This window comes from Hakea prostrata, chromosome 9 (genome assembly GCF_041222555.1).
Source record: "Hakea prostrata isolate BN-2017 chromosome 9, UWA_Hpros_2, whole genome shotgun sequence".
In the NCBI taxonomy this organism is placed as follows: domain Eukaryota; kingdom Viridiplantae; phylum Streptophyta; class Magnoliopsida; order Proteales; family Proteaceae; genus Hakea; species Hakea prostrata.
The window spans coordinates 37,924,056-37,951,649 of NC_142608.1; the positions used below are offsets into that span (position 1 = coordinate 37,924,056).

General features: G+C 39.0%; 1 protein-coding gene across 1 annotated transcript; it reads right to left on the reverse strand.

Annotated features, from left to right (window-relative positions):
• Nucleotides 1–1,344: 1,344 nt before the first annotated feature.
• Nucleotides 1,345–23,952, reverse strand: LOC149005198 (26S proteasome non-ATPase regulatory subunit 14 homolog). Its single transcript, XM_089168780.1, has 6 exons — nt 23,778–23,952; nt 23,315–23,492; nt 21,345–21,426; nt 2,479–2,655; nt 2,212–2,379; nt 1,345–1,952 (listed from the first exon to the last, which is right to left on the reverse strand). The coding sequence occupies exons 1-6, from the start codon at nt 23,911–23,913 to the stop codon at nt 1,761–1,763; spliced, it is 933 nt and encodes a 310-aa protein (XP_089024906.1). The 5' UTR covers nt 23,914–23,952; the 3' UTR covers nt 1,345–1,760.
• Between the last annotated feature and the right edge of the window lie 3,642 nt (nt 23,953–27,594).

A 27,594-nucleotide genomic window follows, 5' to 3' on the forward strand; every position in this document is an offset into this window, starting at 1 on the left:
CCCTTGAGGGGATAGCCTATGAGGATGGGTCTCTTCTTGGTACTGTGCTCTTTATGAGTCCCTGGGGCTAGATTGGTTCTAGGATTGTTTCTACCAGCAGTTTTGAAACCTGGTATGCAGAGATGTGGTAGCTTTTGTTCAAAATTTCATTTGCTCTCACTCTCTAACCCCAAGATGAATCATACTCTAATTTGTCTTGTTCACAAAACTGATGTGACTTCATGTGTGTCTGAAGACTTCAGACCCATAAGCCTTTATAATATTGGATACGAAGTTGTAGATAAATATTAGTTCCGTATGAAAGTCTATTGACGACGACAGCTGCCACCTGTTAAGATAGATATGCATAAGGTGTTTAAAACATTGCCCATGAGTGGACACTTTTTCTTTTTTCTTTTTTGAAAAACCCACGAGTGGACATTGAAAACGAGGTAACGAGGTTTCTGAAGCTCTCAATCTCAGCTAAAGGATAACGCGATGGACATTTTAGTAGAAAAAAAAAACCTCGAGGTGTACTGTATCCAAAGAATTTTATGGGCCTAAAGATGCCTAACAAGCACCCAAAGATGCTCATGCCCATTAAGTGTATAAGAAACCTTTGTCTTTGTGGCTTATCAGCTACCACTCCTTACACAATCCAAACGAGTTTCTCAATCAAACGTAGCAACAGTATATTCATTATCCACCCCTTAATGCTTATTTTGGCTTCCAGGCTTCACTCCAGGAAAAAGGTTCTCATCGTTTATTTTATTTTTTATTTTTTTTAATCTTTTAATTCGTGGTTGCATGGGAGGATAGGATCAATATCAGAATCAATCTCAATCACTGGTATAGACCAATTCAATCCGAGACTAAAATCATTTCGAGCTTGGAAATATCCTTTGCGAAAAAAATATTGGCAATATGGACAAGGGGGATGGTGCACCCATGAAGTTTACAACAGGGCCTGGTTCCTCAACTCTCAAGCATAATTTATAACACAAACCTCCTCACAGTCCCATCATGCATTCAGAAGAGATCCACTTGTCAGTGTTCAAAGGTACTGGTTCTTTTTTTCAATACTGGAAATGCCGCATGGATCTTACCACTCAACTAACCTGCACTGGCTATAACCAAAACTCTTCAACCCAAAAAAATAAAAATACCATCAACCCGAGCTGAAGGTCAAGGTTGTTGGGTCTCTCTGCAAGCTCTACTAATCTTATGAGGTTTTGATTGGCTCAGAAGAGAAAGTCCCAACAAACACAAATCTTTCAAAACCACACTCAGCTACAGGCCAACAGTTGGGAACCCTAAGCTCAGTTAACCATCGGCTGTAAAACTTTGTTGATTCTGAGTGGCTTTTCTGAGCAGATAGATCCGTGAGGGTAGAAACAAAAATTAGGACCACATGGAATGCAATTTCAAGATCATCGCCCACTTTGTTCAAGAATATCAAGCTCATTCAACCAGAGGCAAACACAGACTTTGTGACTTTTCCCTTGTGAAAAACCAATACGACAGACAGATTTTAAAAAAAAGTAAAATATAGAACAAATATGGCAAATGGTATGTAACAGCTAAGAGAATACAATGTCAATTAGTCACCTAGTTTTGACACTTAGAATTGAGTTGCTTGGTTGATTGAACATTTTATCCCGTATGATTTGAACAATGATCCTCTTTAACTCTGGTGTATACTGGGATTATAGGACAACCAGCCACATAAGGCATGAATCCAAAAGGAATCACTGTGCCATCCACGAAACAAAACGGCTGTTTTAGAATACAACTGTGTCTAGCATGGTCCCTAAAGTTTGGACTATATTCGACGACATCAAGTTGGACACGTGCTCTTCCAAGTGCTTCTTAGCATCCTGTCGGCCCACATTTGCAATCGCAAGCTTTTCAGGTGGCAGCTCGTCCTCTTCCTGAACTGCCTTGTTATACTTGATGGCTAGGTTTAGCATCTCCTGATCATTTCCCAACACAACCAATCACATTAGTTGCCGATCAAGATAAAAATGACGATGTAGTTTCCAAGATGATACATTAAGACCACAATTTCTAAAAGAAGCGATGAACGAATAGCACAGGTAAGCTTGCAAGAAAAATAGTAGAACCTGGTAATTCCTAATAATTGCATTTAAGGGTGAAACATGAGCAGAAAAAGTGTGCGGGCAAGCGTGCAGAAAAGATAATTACAACTTCAGGGTACTAACTAGTGAGTACCTGCACAGTCTGTTCGTTGGTCTTGGAGTGCTCATCAAACCGCTGTAATGTCAAGCCATCAGTCCACTTCTTTTTGTGTAGGTTCAGTAACATTTGTTCTTCAAGTTCATTCTTCCTATAGTTGATAGCAATTGAGTAGTAATGGCGGTTCAACCCATGGATCAAGGCCTGATATTGTTATATAGGAAATGGTTAATTTGGGAAAGATAATAACATCAAGGAGAGAGCAGTTATGCTTTGTTGGTTTCTAACTAGTCTAACTCTCACCTGAATAGATGGCTTGTTTAGATGCCCAAGGTTAGAAGTTGTCTGTCGAGGTTCTTGGCCAAGCATCATCGTCTGTGGGTTGATCAAGCGGAAGGCATCAATTACCACCTTCCCTTTCACACTCTGAATCGGATCCACCACTACAGCAACAGCTCTTTGATTTAGAGCTTCAAAGCTCTGCAAGACACAAGCCAAGAACATGGTAGAGTCAGCAATGAAAAAACATGACGTTTGGATGAGGAGTTTTCAAAAACATCTAAAAAGATGATATCCAGTGACAAAGTTCAATATTCTTGAGAGTCCAGCAAGACTGGAAGCTTAGGTAAGGAAAACAATGATATTTCCTCTGTACAAATCCTGTATCAATCTTTTAAATATCTTCAAATTTTTAGATGATGTAATTAATTTACTAAAGTGAACTTTGTAAAATTGTAACTCAAGTTTTTCCTTCTCATGTATTTTAGAAGAAAATAGGAGTTGAAACAAAGAAACAACCACAAACGATGGCTAAGAGACACCTAAAACACTACCGCCACTATTTTTGTTACTCTGCTGAGTTGTCCACAACGAGATTAAAGAATATTTGTCCATAACATTAGGGGCTAAATGAAACAGAGAGGTGCTCCTGACGTGCTGTATTAGCAATGCATAAAATAATATATAAGCACTTCGAACTGATAGCTATAGGACCTGTGCTTCATGGAGAAATACCTGCAGCTGCCGAGTATCAGTATTGGGAAACATAATGGAAATCTGGTTTGAAGAGAAGTGTCAAAGAGACACCATAAAGAGACACTAGACACAATTTAATATGCATGGATATGCTTATGATACTCGGAAAACACGAGTTTTTAAGCATTATACCCCTAATCAATGATGTCCAACTAACCTCAGGTTGTCTTTGGTCTAGAAACACCTATGTGATTCATTTTCCTTTTTTGTTTTTAAAAGTATGAGCATCTACAGGATTCGAATCTTCATTGCAAAGTGGAACATCAAACCTTAAAAAGCAATGAAACAAGAAGATTTAATATAAAAAGACTTGTCATTACAAACATCACTGGCAAGCATAACTGATGCAGGTCCACCACCATTTCAGCACTGTGTTAACTTAAAACCAAGCTGAGTTGATTGAGCAGTGGTCCAACACTCGACCAGGAACAAATCAAAACACCAAACCAAGGACCGGCGCAACAAACCGAACTGAACCAACCCCATTTTGGGCCATTGTCTCCTACCTTCAGGTCTCACGCATGAGCTTCAACGGTGACGGAGACCCTGCCTGATCTGTGAATCAGAACCACCAAGGGCTGATGGTGGTGGCAAAGGACGACGCCACGACCCAGATCTCAGCGGTGCTGCGTCTCTTGTATGGATGCAACCTGGTGGGTCTATTCATGACGGTGATGATCAGTTGGCTGGAAGTTCAGTCCAATTTGATACATCTGGGAAAGATATTTTTGTTACTGAACTCAGAAATTGGGTCTTCCATGAAAGGAGAAACGACAAGGCAGTCAATATCAAGTTCATGCAAGTAAGGGAACCAACTGATATTCTTTTTCTGCATGATTGGCCTCAAGGAACCCCTGACTATGGAAACGGGAGGGAACTCGTTCAACACCACCTCTTTTTTGGGAAAGGGGATTAGGTATGCAGTTATTACCAGCAACAACCTGCAAAAACTATGCGTTCTGTTTGTGAAATTTCTGAAACTCTTTGGATTTGCTTTATCGGTGGGTTTGTTGGAGGTCAGAGGATCAACCATTCTGATTTACCTGCAGCAATCAGTAACCTGAGAAATCATGCTTAAGAACTCCCCAGGAAATACAGAGGGGGGAACTTGAAGTTAGACCAAGCTTCACACACAAGGGATGGCTGTTGGAAGGGCCGTTGACTTAACACAGTTCTGTTGTACTGATGATCTGTCGAGGAAACTCGAGGAAGGATGCATTACTCGTTGGACACCAGTTGTGTCTTAAGAAATGGGGGCCTGCGATTGGGTCCCCACAAATGTAGCGGAAATGGCTTGGTTGTGTGGCATGTAAAGACTAAATTTAAGATCTTACTTCACCTTGAGGACAAGGTGAAATTTAAGGGGGCAGGAATGTTGGGACCTAGGAGGTACCCATGTGGAGGAGAGAGTGGGGTTATCAACCAACTGCTAGTTGGTGGATTATAAAAGGGGAGAAATATATGAGAAGAGTCGGCGGTTATTATGTGTGAGGTTTTGTGCAGCCTCTGGCTGAGGGCACCATATGGTGTAGGAAGTGACTGGCAACATCAAAACTAGGTTATCTTTAAATTCTTTCTGTAATTCACATCAGTACTGGTCTAGATAAGCAGGTCCCTATCAAATGTTAGGACCCTGGGGTAGCCATCTGGAGAGGGGAGAGAGAGTGTGTGTGTGATGCAAATCCAATTCTAGGGTTAGAGTTTCTAGGGAAGATTCCCTAGAATTTAGGATTGTCCAGAATTCTCCAGCAAATACTTCCAATAATCTTATGGGATCCTATGGGTAGATGGAACTTGAAAGGAAAATCAAGAAACACAATTGGGTTGAAGAGGGGATTTTATGATGGATATGGTTTGAAAGGAAAATTAGGGAATGATCAATATGGGATGGATCTTTCAGGAACCCCTCTTGAGTTTTTCTTCTTTTTTCTTTCTTCTACCTTCTTCTACCTTCTTTTTCTTCTCTTCTGTTCTGCCGCCAGAACAGAGAAACGAGAGAGAGAGGGAGGGTTTTTGGGGACATGCAGGGGCTGGGGATTTGGGGAAAGGGCCTAAGGGAATCACAGGAGGGTGGAGGGTTGTTAAGGGTCTGAATTAGCAAGGGGAAGGGGCTATAAGGACGAGAGGGCTAGGGATGGGCAGTTCTACCTTGTGCAGAACAGGGAAGGGGACAGGTCACAGGAGTGACTTGCGTCAGCCTTGGGAGGGAAGGGAAAGGGGTAGGGGCTGCTGTGGATGCAGCAAAATGCATGGGAAGGGGCTGTGACAGGGTGGGGGTATTTTCCAGGAGTTGCACAAGAGAGAAAAGGGAAAGGAAAGGGTACAATGGCCTAAGGGTGCAGGGGATGGGGCTGGGACTTGTGTATAGTTACTTGGAAGTTGTTGTGAATGGAGATGGCTGCTGTTGAAGAGGACTGGGTGGTGGAATTATTGACAGAGGTGTTGATCCTTGAACAAAATCCTAAGTTGCTCAACCATGGCCCTCTCAACAAGGAACCATGATCCTCTTAATTTTACTCAATAATCAGACTTTAAAAATTACAAAGCCTTTACAGCCTATTAAAAGAACCAGACTCCAAGTGGGATTCCTTTATAGATTAGGATCCACCACATAATCTTGACCCTTGAGATAAAATCTAAATATTTAACGGTCCCTAGCAGACACATGCTGAAAATAAAAGATGAACTTAAAACTCTATCTAAGGAAGTTCATTTGAAAAAGAACTCCTAGAATACTCAACTACTAACTCAACAACTAACCCAAGTTAAGAACCATAAACCAAATTGGACCTAGAACTATACCTGGAACAAATTTCAGCAATAAAATGGGGCTGAAAATGCCCAAAATACTCCTCCTAGGTGGTTCAGTCAGCCTATAGAGAGTTTTTGGAGCTATCAAGTGGGCCCCACTTAGGGTTTCAGCCAAGGGTAAGACTTGTGGTCACATCACAGAGAGTGGGATATCAACCAAGTGCTGGTTGGTGGATCATGAAAGGGGGGAAATATGGGAGAAGAGGCATCAGTTATTTAGTGTAAGGTTTTGGGCAGCCACTGGCTGAGGGCACTGTATGGTGTAGGGGGGTGACGGGCACCATCAAAATCAGGTTATATTTGGGTTCTTGCTGTAATTCACATCAGTATTAGTCTAGATAGGTGGGTTCCTATCAGATCGGTATTGAGTTGTAAAGGGAATTCTAAACCTAAGTGGATTCCCTAGTTAGGGTCCCAAGTCTAATTAGTGAGTTAGAATCCAGGTTTGTTAATTAGAGTCCAAGTTGAGTCCAAATGAGTTTTAAGTTGTAAGGCTATAGATAACCCCTCTTATTATGAATAGAATCAGTCTGGAATTATTGAATAAAATCAGTGGCTTGGGCCATGGGAAGAAACCTACAGTCTCTGTTGAAGAGAGATTCTTGTGCAAATTCAGCATATTCCAGCAGCTTTCTCAACTCCCAGCAAGCCTCCACCCCTCACAGCAGCAGCCATCTCCTTGACAAGTAAAGCACCTCCCCCTTCATTGCAGCCCAATCCCATCCCCTTCCCCCACCTCTGCAGCTCCTCCCCAGACATCTTTCACTCCTGCAACAGCAGCCCCTCCCACCCCTCTTCTTCTTTCCCCTCGCGGCAGCAAAAGATCCCTCACCCCCAACCTACTCAATTCTTGTGGCAAGATTGAAACAGAAGAGAAAATGGGAAAGAAAGAAAAGGAAGGAGAAAGAACGAAAGAGAAAGAATCCAGAACCTTGAATAATTCTTCAAGATCCCATCAAGAATCCCTCCTCCCCCCTCCCCCCGGGGGGCAAGATACCTACCCCTTTTCTTTCGTAAACACAGGCCTTTCCCACCTTTTCCATACCCATTCCATTATTCCTTGCCCATTCCTCAAATTCTTCTTTTCAATTTAGGTTTGGCAAAACCCTGATCTTTTCCCATCCCACATCATTTAGATTCATTAAAACCCTAACCTTACCCAACGTCTTAAACCTAATTTCCCTTCCCCATATCCTACCCAGGGTATGATTTGGTATCTCACCAAACCCATATTAACCCTTACCCTTCCCTAGCTACATACCAAAGACCCCAGTCATTTCCATCCCATCCTAGGGTACCCTTGGGTATTCCAGAACCCTATTTGGTTCCAAATCCCTTCCCATTTTAATTTGTTGAAATCCTAAATCTTTCTCTAAACCTTCCACACCCAAGTTAAACAATATATTTCTTATCTTTCTTCATCCAAAACAACCCAATAGGTTATCTAGTAATTTTGAGCCATCTCAAAGTAAACCCAAGCCCTCCTGTTGGATACCCACAGGTTTCCTAGCCTCTCAAAAAACACCCAAAGCATTCAACAAACAAATCCTAATCATTTGATAACCCATCTATTTTCTGGTTGTAGTTAAAGAAGGTCCTGGAAGGTCTAACCCACACCCTGGGTTACATCATAGCGATAAGATGAGCAAACATGGTCTACAGATAGCCAACAATATTGAGTTCTTAAGCAAAGCTATGCAGTGGGGTTTATGAAATTTTAACTCTAATTCACAACTAAATCCTCATTTCTTCTAGCATCACATTGTTTAGATTTCAATTATTTGGTTTTTTTTTTTTCTTAAAAAATCCATTGCCATCAAACAATAAGTTCTGTTAAATGCACCAAAAGCATCATCATATAATTGATTATCTGAAATTGAAGAAAAAGAAGGGGAGCAATCAAGCACGATGAAGACTGTGAATTGCAGTAAACCAGAGGGATTGAGAGGAAGAAAGAAGAAAAAGAGGAGCAGAAAATTGGGAAAAGAGAGAAGGCAATACAACTGAGAGGAGCCTCAATAATTATTGAGAGGAACTCCATCAAACAGCTTCATTAATTTATAAGGAAACACTGCTAATTACAACTGATTATAACTTTGTGAAGGAGGAATCCAATTTAGATTCAAAGAAACCAAAAATCCCAAAATCCAACCTCAAGATTTAGAACATGATGCTATTGTGGCCTACTTTTCTTTCCCAAAATGCCCTCCAACACTCACCCTCAAGCTGTAGAATAAACATCAAACATTCCCAGCTTGTTAATATAATCAACCCTCATACTTCCTAGCATGGTGGGAGATCTTGCTCTTGAGCGAGATCTCGCCACTCCAAAATAGAGAGATCTCGGTCGAGATCTACCAAAATTTTGGCGTAATCTCGATTACCCATCTCGGTGGGTTTTTGGGCCCCGATTGGGTTGAAATTTGGTATTTAGTCTATTTAAGGCCTTTTGAACACATTGATGGCCTTAGAATTGTGAGAAAATAACCCTAAGTATGTCTTCTAAGTCAACCCTATGTGTAAAACCGAAATGTAGAGATATCAAGTAATTCATGTTATCAACTATAAAGTATTAAATACATTACACATCAAACTATCAAAGAACTTAAATGTCTTCAAAATTTTACAACCATAAGAAGCTTTAGACTTTTAGTAAGTCATAAATCATAATCCATAAGTTTACAATCACAAGAGTATGTGAGTAATAAGATTACAAGACTACAAGACAACAAGAGTATCACTCAGAATTCTGCATCAACTGATTCTGAATGGTGGCCACATAGGACTCCCAAGTCAACTCATCACTATAGTATGTCACATATAGGTTTAAATGTCACATTAAATTGGTTTCCATGAAAGTTAGATCAAAGCTTGTGGATCAACATATATTTAAACTAGACTCACACACCCATTGTAGAATATTCTATTTGAAAAAATTCAAATGAAAATCTTACCTTTGTTGAAGATCTAGTTGAAATAGGCTTGAATGATGATAATTTGATGTTGTAGATGTCTTGAAGATGTTTAGAAGTTGAATCCCCAACAAATTTCGGAAAAAAATCAAGTTTCTGGCAAATTTTGATGGTTGCAGCGAGAGAGAGGCGAGATCTTGCCGAGATATGGTGAGATCTTGGTTCACCATATCTCGGCGAGATATGGTGAGATCTTGGCGAGATGTGGCGAGATCTCCCATCTCGCAGATCTCGTCTCGCTATTTGAAAATAGCGAGATATCTCGCGAGATCTCCCACCATGCTTCCTAGAGCTTGGTAAACAAGTCTACTAATTGTTCTCCTATACAAGCATGGCTGGAATATATCATGCTCTATTATAGTTCCTCACGAGCAAGTCACATGGAGCATGCATGATCTAGTAGAGAGCAAGGGGAGTATGAGTATTGACACCAAGTGGTACTGGTAGTTACCATCAGTCTAGGCTGTGCTCAAAGTACGCATACACTGATCACAGCACTAGTTTTGATTATAGGGGCTACACTTTGTATGGTGGACATCACTTTCTTCAGGACCCCAGCCCTGGAGAGTTTATGATGTAACCACAGATCTAGAGTTAACAGTAATTTCCCTAGAATGTGGCTGCCCAGCAGTTTCCAGCAAAGATGTGGTAGGTATTCTGGGGTTTCTTCAACTGTCTGGGTCTGCTGAATATGAAACTCAGATCTGAACTTTGTTGAAAGATGAAATTCAGATTTTATATCCAAGTCCTAGAGCAATTGGGATTAGATTAGGGTTTGGGGCAGTGGCCTTTTAGGGTTTTGGGTAAGGTTGGAAGAAGGGTTAGGTTGCTGGTTCTGTCTCACAGAACTGATTTTTATCATTGTCCTCTCAACTAGAATGGATTAATTAATTAGAAACTAACAAAATCAGATTTCAGGAAAATTAAAAATTCTCCAGAATTACAAGGTTAAAGAAGACTTGCAGAAATTTTCAGACTAGGGCAAAGTAGGCTGAATGGGTCAATTGGCTAAGGGGTTATGTCCTAGGGTTGGGCGCGATTCAAGTTCAGGGAGAAAGGAGTGAAGTGGGGCTGAGGAAGTGGGTTTTACCAAAGGATGGTGCTGCTGTTTTTGTAGAAGAAAGGGAAGAAGGGCAATGGGGAAGGGTTAATTGCAATAGGGATTGGGTTGTTCTAGGGCAAGACAAGAAGGGAGAGGCTAGGGATGCTACGGTGGTAGGGGGGAGAGTTTCTAGGGTTTGCACAAGGAAGGGGATAGGGGTAGGGAGATTTATGGACAGAAGAGAGGGGCTGGGTTTTATAGAAGAAGGGGCTATACTTATTTGGAAGTGGGAATGCTTGCTGGATCGTTTGCTTGGATGCTTGAAACTCTCTCTTGAATGCTGCTGGATTGAAGAAGACAAGAAAACTTGAAGGCTTTTAACACCCACCAAGGTCCACCCACACATAAGACCCTGACTCACACACTCAATAATCTTTATTCATCCAAAACTGAGAAATAACATTACAAAGAAGCTATTTATAGCCTAACAGAACAGACTCTAACTCAACTTAGGAGATCCTTGTCAGACAAGGATTCCTTTACAACTCCAATTGGACTCGTTAACACTTATTTAATGGAACCAAATTACTAAGCGATCTCAGCCCTTGGATCTGAGATCTCACACTTCACATTTTGTCATCTAATTAAGCACATGCTAATTAAACAACTTAAGACTAAACAACCAACTCAACATCAGACTGAACACTTTCAAACACAACTTCAACTCACAATAGATAACTCTAAACAAATCCAAATTAGACTCTGACTGACTCAAAAAAATCTGAAATAAATCCTAAATTGAATGCAGGAGTAAATTGAGGGCTAAAATGCTTAAAATACCTCTCCTATAGGGTTTGGCCAGTTCATGGGGGCTTCTTGGATCCATCTTGGATGGACCATTTGGGGTTTCAGATAGGGGGTCCCTATGTCCACATCAGTTTAATTATGGGATGAAGGTGGGTTGTTGAATGACCTCCTCAGGAACCCCCATACCCACTTGTTTAACAGCCACCAGATTTTGGCTTTCAGCCACATAGCATTGAAGGTTACCCCAGGTTGTTTCCCTCCACTTTTCATATTATGACACATATTTGAGGTGTAGATATATAAAAGAGGTATTATAGCAGCTTATTGATTTGGGAAGCCTACGTGCGCTATACTTAGAGCAGGATTGGGACTTGGGAGCACATTGAGTGATACTCACTAGTCAGTTATTAACCAGGTTTGAACTTTTGATATAATACTCTCTTTGTCACTTTAATAGTTTGATTAACATGCTACAGCTTTACAAGTATTTTAATTGTTTCAATTTTACTTTAGCATTGAATATGATGGTCTTTTATTAGATTTATAGGTTGCTAAGCATGGAGACGATGATTTTGCTTGGCAACATGGAGTCTTCATTGATCTAAGCAGATAGAGGATAACATGTAACTACTGCGGTAAAGTCCTCAACAAAGGTAAATTGAGATTCAAGAGACACTTGGTTGGATATGCAAAAGTGCCTTGCTACCCCTTCTCATATGAAGGATGCTATTCTTGACAACTTGATGGAGTTGCTGAATGATGCAGAGGACTTGGAGGATCTGGGGTCGGTGGGGACGCTGGTTAGGGGTTGTATGACAACGTTTCTGTCCCGTTTCCCTATTTTAGGTAAGAAATAGTTTTCCTGTTTCCAAGCATTTTCACTATTTCTCACTGCTTTTGGGTGTTAAAATCATGTATATGGGGAGAAAAAAATGAAAGAAGGAAAAAACTTTTGAACTTTTAGGGTTTCAAGATAGGAGGTTATGTTTTGATGTCAAAAATGACAAGAATGCCCTTCTGATTTTTCAAGATTAGCAAATATATTGTTTTTTTCGGTGAGTTTCTCAAAGTGACCTCAAAACTGTGCCTAAGCACCAGTACATTTCAAAAACAGGTAAAAAAAAAAAAGAAAAAAGAAAGAAACCTCACAAGAAACAAAGCAGATTACACATACATGATTTGGTTGTTTGTATTCCAAAAATGCCAAAAAGAACACAAGAACCCAGAAAGAAGACACTACCATACAACCCCTTATTTACTCACATAATCAGTCTCTCTTGATTTCATTTCACCCTTGTTCTCATGATGCATGGACCCTATTGTCATGATACAGTAATGTCCTAGTGAGTACTAATATGGATGGAATTGTGAACAATTTAACATGTTTGATGTATGTTATCACTTTAAACCTTCATGTTTTCACTTATATGAGTTAATGGTTAAGGTATTTCTTCTTTTATAAGAACGCAAGTTCATTCCTTCAGCATTTCAATTTCAAAGTTAGGGTCAAGTTGGAACTCATTCGTACACTTGTTTTCTTGTAAATCTAAGCCCAGACTAACCACCATGTTTAGAAGGCCTAAAATGGCTAAATACCAAGTTTCTCCCCAACCTGACCCTAAAACCAACCGAGAAGGGCCTCGAGATCACATGAGTTGGCTTGCTATTTTATTTACCTGATCTCTGATCTCGGCCGACACGCGCGAGATTTCGCTTTTTAGTTGGTCAACATCAGGCTTGAGATTGAGCTTTTGAACCATGATTTGGGTAATGTAATGCATTATTACTACAACATAAAATATGCATCACAACATGGTAAATAGAATCTTTATAAAGGTATAATGCGCATAGAAGTCAATAAATGCTATTTGGATCATGTAATTCAGACAGCGCACTACCTTACACATTCATCAATCAATTCACATAACTTTACACTATATAGCCCATCCATAATTGTATAAAAATTTGACATGCAACTATATTCTTAAATCACAAAACAAATCTGACTTTATTCTTTTTCTATCATATACATCGCATTAGAGTTCAATGAAATACAGTCTGAATGTTAAAATGAATAAGCCAAGGTCTCAAAATATCATTGGGTACATAAACTACTGATGCAGTGTTAATAAAAGAAGACACGTGTCAATGTAATGATTATACTAATAGTTTTCAGAGCGTGCATAAATCAAAACCAAAAGGTTTTTACTTTTTATGTTCCTCATTGGAACAGTTCTGATGGAGGTTTATTTTGTTTGGACCTTGCTTCTTCAAGCGATCCTATCTATTGAAAGGCCTCAGCTTTAACATTAAAGCTTGGGGTGAAAGGGTAAAAAAAACCTCCATTAGATCCCTTCCAACAAGGAACTTGAAAAGAAAAACCTCCATTAGAACTATTCAAACAAGGAACATATAAAAGTTAAAACATTTTGGGTTCGATTAAACAACTCAATTCACAAAACATAAGTATAATCATTAAATTTACTTGCATTTTCTCTTATAAACACTATATCAGAAGTCTTGTGTGCCTTGTAACAAAATATATAGCTTAGAAAGACAAAGCAGTAGAGATGATTAAGAGAATAGTGGAGAAGAAGAGAACGAGGAGAGGGGAAGAGAGTTCGCATTAACCTCTCTTGCTACTCATGCTTTATTAATAGTCAAAAAGCCAATCTCAGTCTAGGAATCCTTTCCTCAACTGAGTCATATATCAAGGAAAGTAGATTACACTTAGAAAATAGAAACTACTTAAAAAGTATCCAGATTATAGAGGTCTTCAAATATCCTCAAATATGGTTACAAGATCTTCAAATATTATTATCCTAAAATAGACTTGCTTGACACCCAAGAAACAAGAAGTAAAGTAAACAAATTGAAAAAAAATAAACTAAAGAATGGAAGAACTATGAGCATGTGCATGACTCATGTGCATCCCCCATGGCGTACACAAAGATCATACCCTTTACAATCACGCATATGCTTATAGGTCGTTATTTGATTCTTTTTATTTCAATTGGTTTCCTTTCTTTCTTGTTGCTTGGATGTCAAGCAAGTCTATTTTAGAATAGTAATATTTGAAGATCTTGTAACTATACTTGAGGATATTTGAAGACCTCTCTAATTTGGAATCCTTTTAACTAGTTTCTATATCTACATTCCATTTTGACGTAATTCAGTATAGGAAAGTATTACTAGATTGAGACCAGATTTTTTTATTATTAATAAAACATGAGTAAAGACAAGATGTTAATGGAACCCTCTCTTCATTCTCTTCTTCTTCTTCTTCTTCTCCACTCCTCTTCATTGTCTCTACCGCTCTAACTTTCTAAACTTTAGATTTAATTATATGGTATCATAGCATCAATCTGAGTCCTGGGTTACTAATTTTCTCCTGCTAAGATCCATCATCAACTTCTGTTTTTTCTAAAAAGGGCAGTTGGTGCTGCCTGCTAATTGTTGTTTATTGATCTGACCATTATGAGATAAAGGATTAACCCTTTCTTTTTTAATAAGTATGATATAATTAAGTACAGCTTTTTGTCTACCTTTTGCCAACCTATTTGGTTGACAATAACCCATACTGCCTTTTACCAACTTACTTGGTCCATGGTAATCATACTACCTTTACCACCTACTTACATAATAACCTATATTTGACTTGCAGAGAACTTTGTTTGAGGCTCTACTTCAGACTTTGGTTGAGCAGAATCACTACCTACTACCTAGTACTTGCCTTCTTGTGAAGTGCTTATGTACAGACATTGAAGCTGCACCTATATCTGCTTATGCAAACATTAGAGCTGCACTTTTATCCACTTGAGTGAATATTGGAGCTGCACTATTTATCATATCTTGTGGAGATTCCTGCCTACTACCTGCCTCTTGTGATGTAGCCATTGGAGGTGCTATAGTTATGAGACAATTGCTACTTATTAGGCATCATTTGGGTAGTGCTCTGATATTACTGCTGTTGTTATGCCTGTGAATGTGCCTCATGTTCATTACCACCCATTGTTCTCATTGTTGAATGGTTCATTTGACATTAAATCATTTAAGCTACTATTGGTTATCTCCTAAGTGAAGTGCTCTTAGTGTTTTACCGCCATCTATTATGCTACCTGTGCTCAAGATTATTAAAGCTTTTAATATATGTTCCAGTTAATCCAAAGCAGGAGCCTTTGATATGTGTACTCTAGCTTGAGGGCGAGCGTTAACAAAAGGCATGATCCGCATATACCATGGGATATCAACATGCTCACAGTTCCACTCTTATTTAGTTTCTTTTTATTTCAGCTTGTTTACTTTCCTTATTGTTTAGGTGTCACGCAAGTTTATTTTAGGATAGTAATATTTGAAGATTTTGTAACCAAATTTCAAGAAATTTGAAGATTCTCTAGTCTAGAAATTGTTGAAGTAGTTTCTATTTTATGAGTGTAATATCTACTTTCCTTTCTGATGTAACAAAGTTTGGAAAAGTATTCCAAGACTGAGATTGGATCTTTCGCTATCAAATAAAGCATGAGTAGGGAGGAGAGGTTAATAAGAAATTTCCCCCTCCTCCTCATTCTCTTCTTCTTCTCTCCAAATATCTTCAAATATTACTATGCTAATATACACTTACTCAACACCCAAGTAAAGATAAAAATAAAAATAAAAAAAAAAAGAAAGAAAAACAATAAAGAAGGGAGGAACAATGAGTATGTGCACCTCCACAATACACAAGGATCATGCCCCTTTACAACAATATTCGCCAACATACCTAATGATGTTTCAGAACCTTAGATGAGTCGTCTTAACATTTAAATTGTATTTTATAAGACCTTAATGTTGTATATGTGACACATTGTGGAATAAAGTGAGATTTGTTCCATGATTTAAAAAACATGTACACATATCAGACTTTTATACAAGCTATGCATGATTATATAATCAAAAAGTTACTGATGTGGTCATCTTCTCCCAGAAGAAGCAATCCCCAATCTCTGCACCTTAAGTTGGAAAAAAATTTCCCAAATTCTACAGAAATGACCCTAGCAGAATCAGTCAACCACACCAAGATCACTAGGGACTTGTCCTTGAATATCAGAGGTGAGGCGGCCAAGCTGTTTATGCTGTATAATGGGCCAGAGGCTGCAAGACCAAGAAGAAAGCGACGCTTCAGAAGTTATACCTGCCTGAAATCCAGCATAGAGGTAAGCTATTTCCTCCAGGAAGCCTGTAGTGGGATGGATTTCAGAAGCGTTGTGTGAACAACAATCATGGGAAAGTTGCCGTTGCAGTTCCGCCCTTCGAAGACGTCTCTATTGACGGGAGGGATCTTTGTCACCATCGGAGCGGAGGCAACCGTCTTCACTATTGCTACTGGCCGCTGGTGGAGCTGGTTCATAAACAGAAAAAAACCCTCCGTTTCGCCTGGTTTTCCTGCGTGAGGGCTGGAGGTAGAAGGCGATGGTTCCCAATTGGTCGGTTCAGTCGGACCGCTTCATTGGTAAGTCCTTGGTTCGAACTGGTCTTGGGATTGGATTTTGGTTTGTTCGAGTAATTTGGGCCCCAAGTAATAATTGAGAGAAAGTGGGTTTTGGGGTAACAAAATGGGCCAGGGCTATGGTAGATGTTTTAAATGGGTGCGGTCCAAATACTTAAAACCATGGATTGAAAAGGATGGGCTGGGCATCAGGTAAAAGGAATGGGTTGGGTTTAAAGTTAATAGAATGGGTTGGGCCCATAGTGCTACTTTTGAATCGGTTAAGCCTAACCATTTAAAACCATGGGTTAAGAAAAACGGGTTGGAAATTGGGTTAATGAAATAGGATAGGCTTGGGGTTAATAGAGTGGGATAGGCCCAAGGGGGTTTCTTAGGGAACCGAACAGCCCAATCCTTTATTTTGGTTCACCTATGCCCAAGGTCTGAGATTGTGCATACTTGAGTTGGGCCCAAATAAAACCCTTAACCATTTGGGTGTGAACCAACCCTATGAACCGGTTTAGGATAAACCAATCGAACCCTCAAACTCTTGTGCTGTCTTCTCCATTTCCTGCAAATAGAAACCCGCCTATTCCATTCCCTTTTTTCCGCCGATTGTGTTCCTCCTTCCACCACTCGAGCTGTGGAAAATCCCAGTGAATACGCCTTAGATTTCACCAGCAAATCTAATCGAATAACAGAATCTCGCAGCCAAGTCACACAAGGCTTCCGTCGTTGTTGTGTCGGGAAACTGATGACCCCTTCGACCACTGCTTCCTCTAGCAGCCAAAAAGGTTTTGTCGCAGCTCGAGTCACCCCTCCAATCCCATCGACTTCATCTTCTTCCTCTGTATTATGCCTGACCTCAGCATTTCTTCTAAGAACTCAATATTTAGTCTCTGCAAAATCGTGCATCAGTAATCTTCTCTCCTTAAAATCTGTTGTGATATTTCCTCCATTTAAAGCTTCATTCTACCCAATGCCTGCTCTGACTTAACTGCACCAAATCCTACGACCAGTTCTTTTATTTCTTCAACCTCTTATGGTATTAGAAGTTTAGTGTTGCGCCCAATTGTTTTCCAATCACCAAAGTCTAATTGCAAAGCATCCTTGAAGCTCATCCAATAAAATTCTGTCTAGTTCTTGTGATAGATCCAGTCTAGCGCCTCTCCTTCCAAATGTTGGATTGCCACGCTCAACCACTGCTCCTCCTCGATCTAGTTTTCCCAGCAAAATAGAAGAACCTCTAGCCATTCTTACACTTCTATGTCACTAGAAAATGAAGACAATGCCATGTTGCCTCCCTGGGATCGTCACTACTCTGATACCAATTTGATAAGAACCCTTCTATTCACCATGAAATTCAATATAAAACAAAAGAAATCAACAAGGATAAAACTGGTTTTAATGGTGCTAGTCACTCCCAACACCTCACGGTGCCCCTCAGCCTACAACCTCCTAAACTTACTCACATCACATTTCCTGCCATGTCCTCTCAATTCTCTCCTATTTATTATCCCCCCAAGTAACCCTAACATTCTCTCTCCTCCAAATGGCACCATCCTAGTGCCCTAACAGCTGCCTTGCTAGTTCTTGTCGCTTTGATACCACTAACGCAACCCTGAAATTTAGGGTCAGATTTTCAGGATCTTCTAAAATAGGCCAACCACCAAATTAGGGTTTGGGGATAAACTAGGGCTTCAGCTAGGGTCTAGGGTGGTTGTAGATCTGCTGGTTCTGCAAGTCTGAACTACTGTTGCTGCTAAATTAGAAGTTTATAAGCTAATTAGAAGAAAGGGGCAGGGGTTTGAAGGTTTTAGGGTTTTATGAACATTCAGAAAATTCTGCACTTCTCTTGAAGAAGATTAAGCACAGAAAATTCCAGGTTAAGGTTAAATAGATTGGAGGAGACAATTGACTTAGGGTTTCTACTGTAGGGCTAGGTGCGACTCTAGGAAAGGTGATTTGGGGTGTAAAGGGGCAAAGAAGGAAGGGTTTATGAAGGTGGATGGCTGCTGCTATCGCAGAAACTGAGAGGGCTTGCGGATGCTAGGTAAGGGAGTAGAAGCTGCAATGCCAGTAGGGGAAGGGGTGAACTGCGATGGGGTTAAGGCTGTCTTTAAGGGCTAGGATTGGGTGGGGTTGTGAAGGCTGCAAATACAGAGAGAGGATTAGGATTTGGGGATGGGGTTTCTCACTTGTGATTAAAGACTTACAAAAATTCTATGTTGAATGCTTGAATTAGTGAATGAAGCTTTGGAGGTTGAAGAATAGCTCCACAAACCCAATTACTTCTATAGTAGCCACAATCCCATGCCTTCTGAAGTCAATTTCTCAAACTCAAATTTATTCAATAATCAAGACTGCCAATTACAAGAGAGATTCAAGCTACTTATAGCCACCCAACTCTAAATAGACTCAAACTCTTTCCTAATTTAAAACAACTCAAAATATAACTCTTTTAAAGGAAATAACTTGGCTCTTAGCAAACTAACACTTCCATAATTGGACTCTAAAACCAACTCAAACTCCCTAAGATAAGGTTGATTTTAAATTAGGAATCTTATTCTAACTGACTAACAATTATTAATAATCAATGACCAACAATAGATCAACATATAAAACTCTAAATTAGAAAATAAAACTAACATATATAGATTACCACCCAAGGCCCAACATATATAGATAACCACCCAAGGCTGATTTCAACTAACATAAGCTCACTTCTGTGTTTTATCTGCATCATAGTTGAACCAAATCAGAGCAGAATAACATCACACACTGTAGGTCCACCCAAATGGCATTAGATACAAGTTCCACCTCAAACCATCTACGAGAGAAAGATAAGATGGGTACAATGGTTTCAACATCTAAAAGACAGCATAATCATAGACAACCAACCCCTTTAGCCATTCCTACCTCCCCCCCCCCTTTTCTTAAGGCCTTGATTCAATCCTTTACAAAGAGGTCAGTTTTGCCAGAATCTGATTCATTTGTCTAAATTCTTTGTAAACCTACTGAGCAAAAAGTTAAACAACACAACTCTGAACCCTACTTCAAAGTCTCGCCAAACTTCGCCAAAATTTCATGAAATCTCGGCCATCTCAACATTGGCCAGACGAAACATGGCCTAGACAAGATTCAATTAGTAGACTGAATCTCAATGAAAACTCACTGAAATTTCGGTATCTTGCAAAAATCTCAAAAATTTCAGTGAGACTTCGCCGTGGTCTTGGAAATTTTGGGTGAAATTTCATCGAAATCTCAAAAATTCTGGTAGGTTGTATAATACAAATTGTAATTTATAATTTACAAATTTTAATTGAGATCTGACTACTTCTCAATATTTGTTCTAGCATCTTAATGGAAGTTTCAATGTTTTCTCGTATATTCATGTTTAAATTTGTGAAAATACCAAATCTAGTTTTGTTCGCATACAAGCAAGCATGCATGAATCAGGAAGACTAGCTTATGTTAGGTTTTAATAAAAAATGACACTGTCATTGTATTTATTGGCCTCAAATTAGATTGTACAAAAATAACCCTAAAAATCACCTAAAACCATTGAAACACTCAACCGAAATATCGTACATCACTGTACCATGTTTCATAGAGATTTCAGCAAATCTCGATATCTTGGTTGTTGACAAGACACCGAGATGAGACAAGATTTTGAACCATAGAAGAAAATCCGACCGAGATTGTCGAAATTTCAGTCGAAATGTCTGCATTTTTAAAAAACGAAACAAAATTCCAATTATTTCGGAAAAGTGTCAAATTTCGACCGAAATTTCGGAGATTTCGACCATTTCGGAAGTTTTCACCGAAATTTCAATCATTTCAACATGTTTTTCCTTAGTTTTTGTTGATTTCTATCCCATTTCCACCTAATTTCCACAACTCTTTTGCCTTCAAACACCTCTTTTGCTCATTTTTTACCTCCAAACATCTCCTAAGCCACAACAGCTACAAAGAAAACTCCGGCAACAATAGAATGTGAAGCATGAGTCATGCCCAACAATTTCAAACTTCCCCTTTTTTATTTTTGTTTTGTTCATGCCTTAAATGATCTTGTATTGCCTTGAAATTAAAATATGTTTAGCCTAGGATTATGATCTATGATTGTGTTTTGTTAAACTTATATTTTTATTATTTGCTGCCATTTTTTCATTTTTAATTTTAATAATTATTTTCTAAAATTATGTATTTTTATTTTATGTATATATGATATATAGGCTTCAACTTAATATGTGTGAGACACCATCACTTGATCTAGTCGGTCATTTTATTTGTTGACCTGTTGTATATGTAACTATTCTATCAAACAATTCATGTATGCTAATAATTCTATGCCTGTATGCAATACAGTTTGCACTTGTCAGAACCAGTCATTTGTTAATATACTTGGAATGATAAATTTTCAATGTTTTTTTTTTTTTTTGGCAAAATACTACCCATTGTGTTTATTATGCTTGAAATAGGTAATATGCTAGAATCCAAATCATTTTGAGTCCATATGAGGCCCGAAATTGAAGTTCCAATTTCCAGAAAAAATGTCCAGTTTCGACCGAAACATCGAAATTTTGGCCTTTTGCAAGGTTGAAATTCCTGTTTTGGTCGAATTTTCTTCCTTGTTTTGAACATTGCCCCGAAGTCTGAACAGAGTCCAACTTTTTAGAATGCAGCAACAACAACTCAGTCTTATCCTAACTTAATGGTGTCAATATATGTATCCTACCAAAACAAGGAAGCGGGAAGGCTACAACAAAAAAGAAGGGGGGGGAGGAGGGATTGAAAAATGGGAAAAGAGTAAATAAATGAATAAAAATGACAAAAGAAAGATGAAAAATAAAAGAGGTATTCCAGATGGCTGATGAAAGTAAAGAGTATAAACACAAAGCCCAAAAAGTCAAGAGATCCTCAGCTAAATGGGGTCTACTACATGGGTCCCCATTCAACTTCCAAGAGTACTCCATAGGAGACGAATAAAATATTATTACATTAGATAAACAAAGCAACTTGCACAATTGAACTATACCTGCTGGGTGTTTATGTCTACCCCAGAAAGCCAGCAGCCAAAACCAGGATGTGAATGATACCAGCCTACAACCATCTCTGGTCTGCAACATATTGCAACAAAAAAGGAAGAAAAAATTGAACAATCATAATTAGATTACCCAAGGCGACATTAATCAGAAAATAGCAAACCTTTTTCAATTACAAGAAAAGGAATATCACAATGACACATAAATAAAATCAACATTATCAAAATGACATCTGTTGAAGTATACACAGGAACAATGAGCTATTTTACTGTTCCCGTGAATAGTAACATCAGCACAAACATATAGTACAAAAATGAAGTCACAATCAGGCATTTGTTCCTCATAGACGATTAACTCCAAAATCCTAAACCATTTTTATCTGACAATAATTTGAGCGCAACAGGTTGCAATAAAAAAGAAGAAAAATTGAACAATCATAATCAGATTACCCAATGCAACATTAATAAGAAAAGAGCAAACTTTTTTCAATTATATGGAAAGAAAAGGAATATCACAAAAGTAATACATAAATAAAATCAACATTATCAAAATGGCATCAGTACAAACATATAGTACAAAAATGAAGTCACAATGACGCATTTGTTCCTCATAGACGATTAACTCCAAAATCCTAAAACATTTTTATCTGACAATAATTTGCGCACTTCAATATTTACACTGAAAGATATGGGGAAATTAAATAGTCTCACTGTGCTTAATTAAGGCTTATCATCTGGTGCAGATGCAACATCCATCCAAAGGGCAAGAAAAGGGCCTGACACTCCTTAGCTACAAGGCTATTGGCCGGACCACCCAGCCCAGCCAGAAAGGAATTTATTGCTGGATCTCAGCGAAGTAGAGATAATCACTATTTGATATCTTTTCAATTACTAGAATACCAGTAGTAATTTGAACACAATATTTAGCAAAATTAAGAGTTGGTCCCTATTTCAAGTAGGAATCTAGTTTTCACTTATTTCTTTGTTGTCTACTGGTTAATTAAGGTTTTCTTAATTCAAAATGGAAGCACAAGTTGCTTATCCAAGGAAAAGTAGATGTCTAACAGATCCCCAAAAAAGATGTCTCTACCAGACACTAAGTAATTGGAGATTATTAGTTTAAAAAATAGAGCTTTAGTTTTCTCAATATGTGAATTTGCAGTATATTGGACGGATTTCCAGCAGTTATAGGGTGGCTCCAGATCAAATCTCTGTCTGACCAGCACAGACCAGAAATGCATCTCCACACTACTGAGTTTTATAGCAATCCTAGTTCAACTACTTAGTACTATTAGTGTCTACAGCCTAATTCTACACTATCATCACTTGGTCATTAATTGAAATCTGCAGCACAAGTGTAACACTTCTGAATAATTTAGGAAAAGAATAAAAATAACAACAAAAAAAGTTTTAATTGAGCCAAAGGGAAGCTGACAAGAAATTCTCACATGCACCATTTTCAGTCAGAAATGGCAATCCCATTTGCAATATTATCCATAAAACCATGAAAGAAAGATTCTGGTGAAGTGTTAAAAGAATACATAAGAAGAGAAAAGGGGTCACAATTACTCAAGATTTTCACTCAGTTCTCAGTTCACATAATCAGTTATTAGACATATTCCTGACAAGGTAAAGACAGGGAGTCAAAATTATTCAAGATTTTCCCTCAGCTCTCAGGTCACATATTAACTCTACGACATCTTCAAAATCTGCAGTTCAAGAAATATCACCAAATTTAACAGAGGAGGATTATAACAGAAAACCATGATTCTGTTTAAGAAGATTGATTGCCAATTCTGCGTTAGTAAACTCTCTTTCGGGATGTTCAGAATATATATATCAAGAGATCTAACATAAGACCAGAGGCATGCATTTGGAATATAAAAAGCAAACAATATGTATTCATGTCTTCCTTTTACACATTGGTTTCCAAGAAAAAACATTCAAAGGCCGTCAGCACTGACCTGCCAGTTTGCTTCAGCATATCGAGCATGTTGGTTTGGAAGACATGATCAACCGCTTCAACACTAACACCAGTACCACTCTGCGGCATCGCAAAAACATCCACAACACGAACAGTGTACTCGTCGACAAACTCACCAAGCATCAATCCCATGACTTCCATCGGAACTCCGGCTCTTCCTGCAACCATCAACACAACTCCTCAGGATCTCACAGTGAAACTCAACCACCCAGAATCACATTTAAAGAAAAAAATCCAATCCAATACAAAATCCACGCCATGAAACTCACACGGACATAGTGAAAACGATAAAACAACTAGTATAGGCGGAAAAAACAAAAATTCACTCCAAATTCCTAAATCATATACTGGAAACTCAAAAAAAAAAAACCGCACAGATTTAACTCCAAGTACTGAAAAACTGAAAAAGAAGAGAGGGAGAAAGAGAGGATAAATATACATACCGTGCTTGAGCATCTTGAGGAGGGCAAGAGAGGAAATGTAAACCTGCTCAGAGGAGTCGAGAAGAGGAGCATCAGGAGGAGGATGCCCCATTCCACTCGCACCAGAGAAAATCCTCTGCAATCTCTCTAGACTCATTTCTCTTCTCAGCTCGTCTCTTCTGTCACAAAAAAATGAGAAATGAAAGAGAAGAGCGTTAGAATCTCGGCCTTATTAATGGTTTTATTGTGTCAGTTGATTGCTTCACAAGGTATCTAACCGTATCGAGTGCCCTTGTGTTCGGACCGTTAGATCAGTATCTTACATAAGAAGGATAGTAAATGCATAGTTACAAATTTACCCTTCTATCGTTCGTTTTAGAACTACAAAGGTCTTGAAACCACGTGGTTTATTTGTCAATTGGATGATCGGGTATGTATTTTGGTTTTTTTATTTGGAGACAATCGTTTTTTGTTTATTCGCCAAAGGAAGACAATGGTTTTAATATTTGTTTGTTTTGAAAATTTTGTTTTATTATTATTATTTTGTTGGTAACCAAGCCTTTCATTTCATAAAAGAGAGAAACAAGAATTGGAGCTGATCAAATCTCAAACAACCAATTATAGGAACATGGCCAATAACTCGTGTCTGAAACCAACTGGACCTTTCAAGCTAGGTGATCCACAACTACATTGGATCCTCTAGAAATATTCTTGAAATTGAAGTCCAAAAACTTAGTGGAAAGAAGTCTTATATCTTCTACAATGGGCAAGTTGTTTACAATCCGACTCCACCTCAAACCCATTCGCCACAGCTTCAAGATCCAGTTTTTAGAGATGTTGCTTCTCCTTCTAGGGCTGAGGTGGATTGCTTCGGTTTGAACATAACAACTAATGGTTTCCCAAGTGCATCTCGTATGATGATTCCCTGATCCTGTCTTTGGCATCCAAGATACATCAACATTAAGTTTGACAGAAGGATGAACTGGACATCTCCAATAGCAGCTGGTTGAGTCGTTGCCTCATGCGTGTGTGGCTTCTTAACATCCGAGCTATTAAAGGCATCCCAAAATTCTGCATAGGCAGATTTGGCAGCCAAGACAAGTTCCTCTGGAATCTATTTCTTTTCCCCAACCACCCTTGAGTTTCTTGCTTTCCATAAGAACCAGAGAATAAAGGAAATGAGACTTTTTAATTTGTTTCCTAGTGTGAAGCTAGATAACTCACTTGATCCCAACTTTTCAACCAATCTGCCTTGCTAGTAGGTTGTCCATGTGCTCTCCATGATATTAAGCATCCAAACCATACCTTGGCAAATGTACAATGAAGCAAATAGTGAGTGATTGATTCCTCTTCCATTTCGCATTCCCCACACGTTGCATCCACCTTAATTCCTCTTTTGATCAATTCTTTAGAAACAACAACACTTTTATTACAAGCTTTCCAAATAAAATTCCATCTTAGGCAATGTTTTGCACTTCCACACCTCTTTCCAGTTAGTTGAATTCAGACTCTTCCGTGAATGAGATTTTGATGAAGATGGTGCATTTCTATCTTCAATTTCCTTCAAATTTTGAAGTAGTCTATAAGCTGATTTTACAAAGAATCTACCTTCTCTAGTACCACCCCACACTTGAACATCATGTGAAGGGAACAAACAAAGGGGAATGTTGAGTATTGCTGCAGCTTTGATTGGGGAGAACCATTTCCTTACTTCATCTTCTTTCTAGGTCCGCTCAGATGCATTAATCAAATCAATCACAACTTCAATATGACAATCTTCGGGTTTAGATGTGATGACTCAAAAGCCTTCTAACTCCAGAATCCATCTATGCTTCAATACCTTAATTGATGTCCCAACTCCAATTTTCTACAATAAACCTTTCTTAAGCACCTTCCTCTCTTCAAGAATGCTTCTTCATGCCCAAGAAGGTTTATTCCACACTTTAGCTTTCAATAAGGAAGAGTGGGGGGTGATATGGAGAAAATATAACCGAACCTGGTTCAATCTTGGTTCAACCCTCGACCCCGGTCGGGACGAAAGGAATCGACTCGCTTCCAAGTGAGCCGGGTCCAGGAGATAGCTTGCTGAGGAAGAAAACTAACTCAGTCACCAGCACGCCCTAATCCAATACGATCGGAATAGGCTAATCGACAAAGAGATGGGTAGCAGCATTTGGCGGCTGTCACTTATCGCTATTATATGGATAACTACCATAACGATTGTATTATCAAAGGAGTCATCTACTAGTCCAACCTTGTCACATCCCGCCCAAATACACCCAGCCTATACCCTAGCTGGGTTACCCGAGGGAGTGATCCACAGCCCAAAAGATCAAGTTTAGGAACGATCATATCCATTTTGCACAATAACATAATCAAAAGCAAGAACAAATCATAATGTTCAAGTAATTTATTATAACAGTCAAGAAAGGATCTCAGAAGGATCACTATAGAATATCAGAGTGCGGAATAACAAGATACCAAATCAAAAGACAACTGTAGAGTATAGCGGAAATATACCCTACAAACACATGCGGAAGGTAGATTGAAATCTAAGTAAAGCTCTAAGCTAATACAAGTAAAGTAAAAGATAAGTCTAGAAGGAACAAAAGAAATCTAATCCACATCTTCAGTCAACTCTTCTTCTCCTTCAGTCTTCATCTTCTTCACCTTGCGCTTCCTTATATGGACCGTCAAAGAAATCCGAACCTGTAGAGAAGTCTAACAACAGATTGTACAAAAAGGAATGAGTTTCGAAAGAAACTCAGTAAGGCAAGTTAATCCATAACAACATAAATAACATGTGGCAGAACATAACAAGATGCAATGCAATATGAAACAGATAATGTATGTATGCAACTAAACTCTATGTATGCTGGTCTCTATGGTAGATGGTCTCTATGGTAGAAATGCTTTAAGTCATAGCACCGTACTTCTTTGGGTAGGTCAGTCACTCCCCCTCAGCCATCCTAGCATCTTGGGTCTGCAGGGTAATTGGGTAAAGTCCTCAACAAACCATGGTAGGGGATTTAGTCAACACACTCTCTCACAACCATTTGGCATAAGTACCGGCGCATGTTAGGGAAAAGCCTAGCCCAATGCAAGTCATCTAGTCAGTTATATCAACTCAGTTCCAGATACGTCCATTCCTCGTCCCTAACGATCCTTTCCGGTATCCTTCGCACTAGAGTCAGTGTATCCTATGGCACCGACCAACTCGGACTACGGACTCATTAACCCTATCGGTTATCCACATATGGTAAACGGGAAGCTCTCATGTCCTCTCACGGGTTGGTTACCGGTCTTGAGCGCCCATGAGCCCAAGTCTACCCATATGCAACCCTCTAATAAATGGCCCCCACAATATGATTCCCGTCCTCTCACGGGTTGGTTACCGGTCTTGAGCGCCTGTGAATCACATTGCTACCACCGTTCAGTCTCAATACCCTTCCGATTCGGGTCTGATATAACAGGGGTATATCCTAGCCAAACACTTCTAGACATCCCTAGGTATGACAACCAATGATTCGGGAAAGCGTCGATGGGCATCTTCGGAGAACATCCCATACTATTCCCTCCGATGTCCAAGGACAGAAGCGTCAAAAGGACACTCCCCAATCCCAAACCAAACTTAAGCAAACACATTCTCAGATTAGTCATGACATACACAACCAACAGTTCATCATATACGAGAGAATGTAAAAGCAAAATCAGATTAAGCAATAATAAGTAATTCATATAACATGAATAATGAAAGAGATGATATAAACAAGTGCTACTGTTCTCACAGTAGGAGATCAGAATTAAAATACAACAATAGTAGGTAATCTCCTAGTTT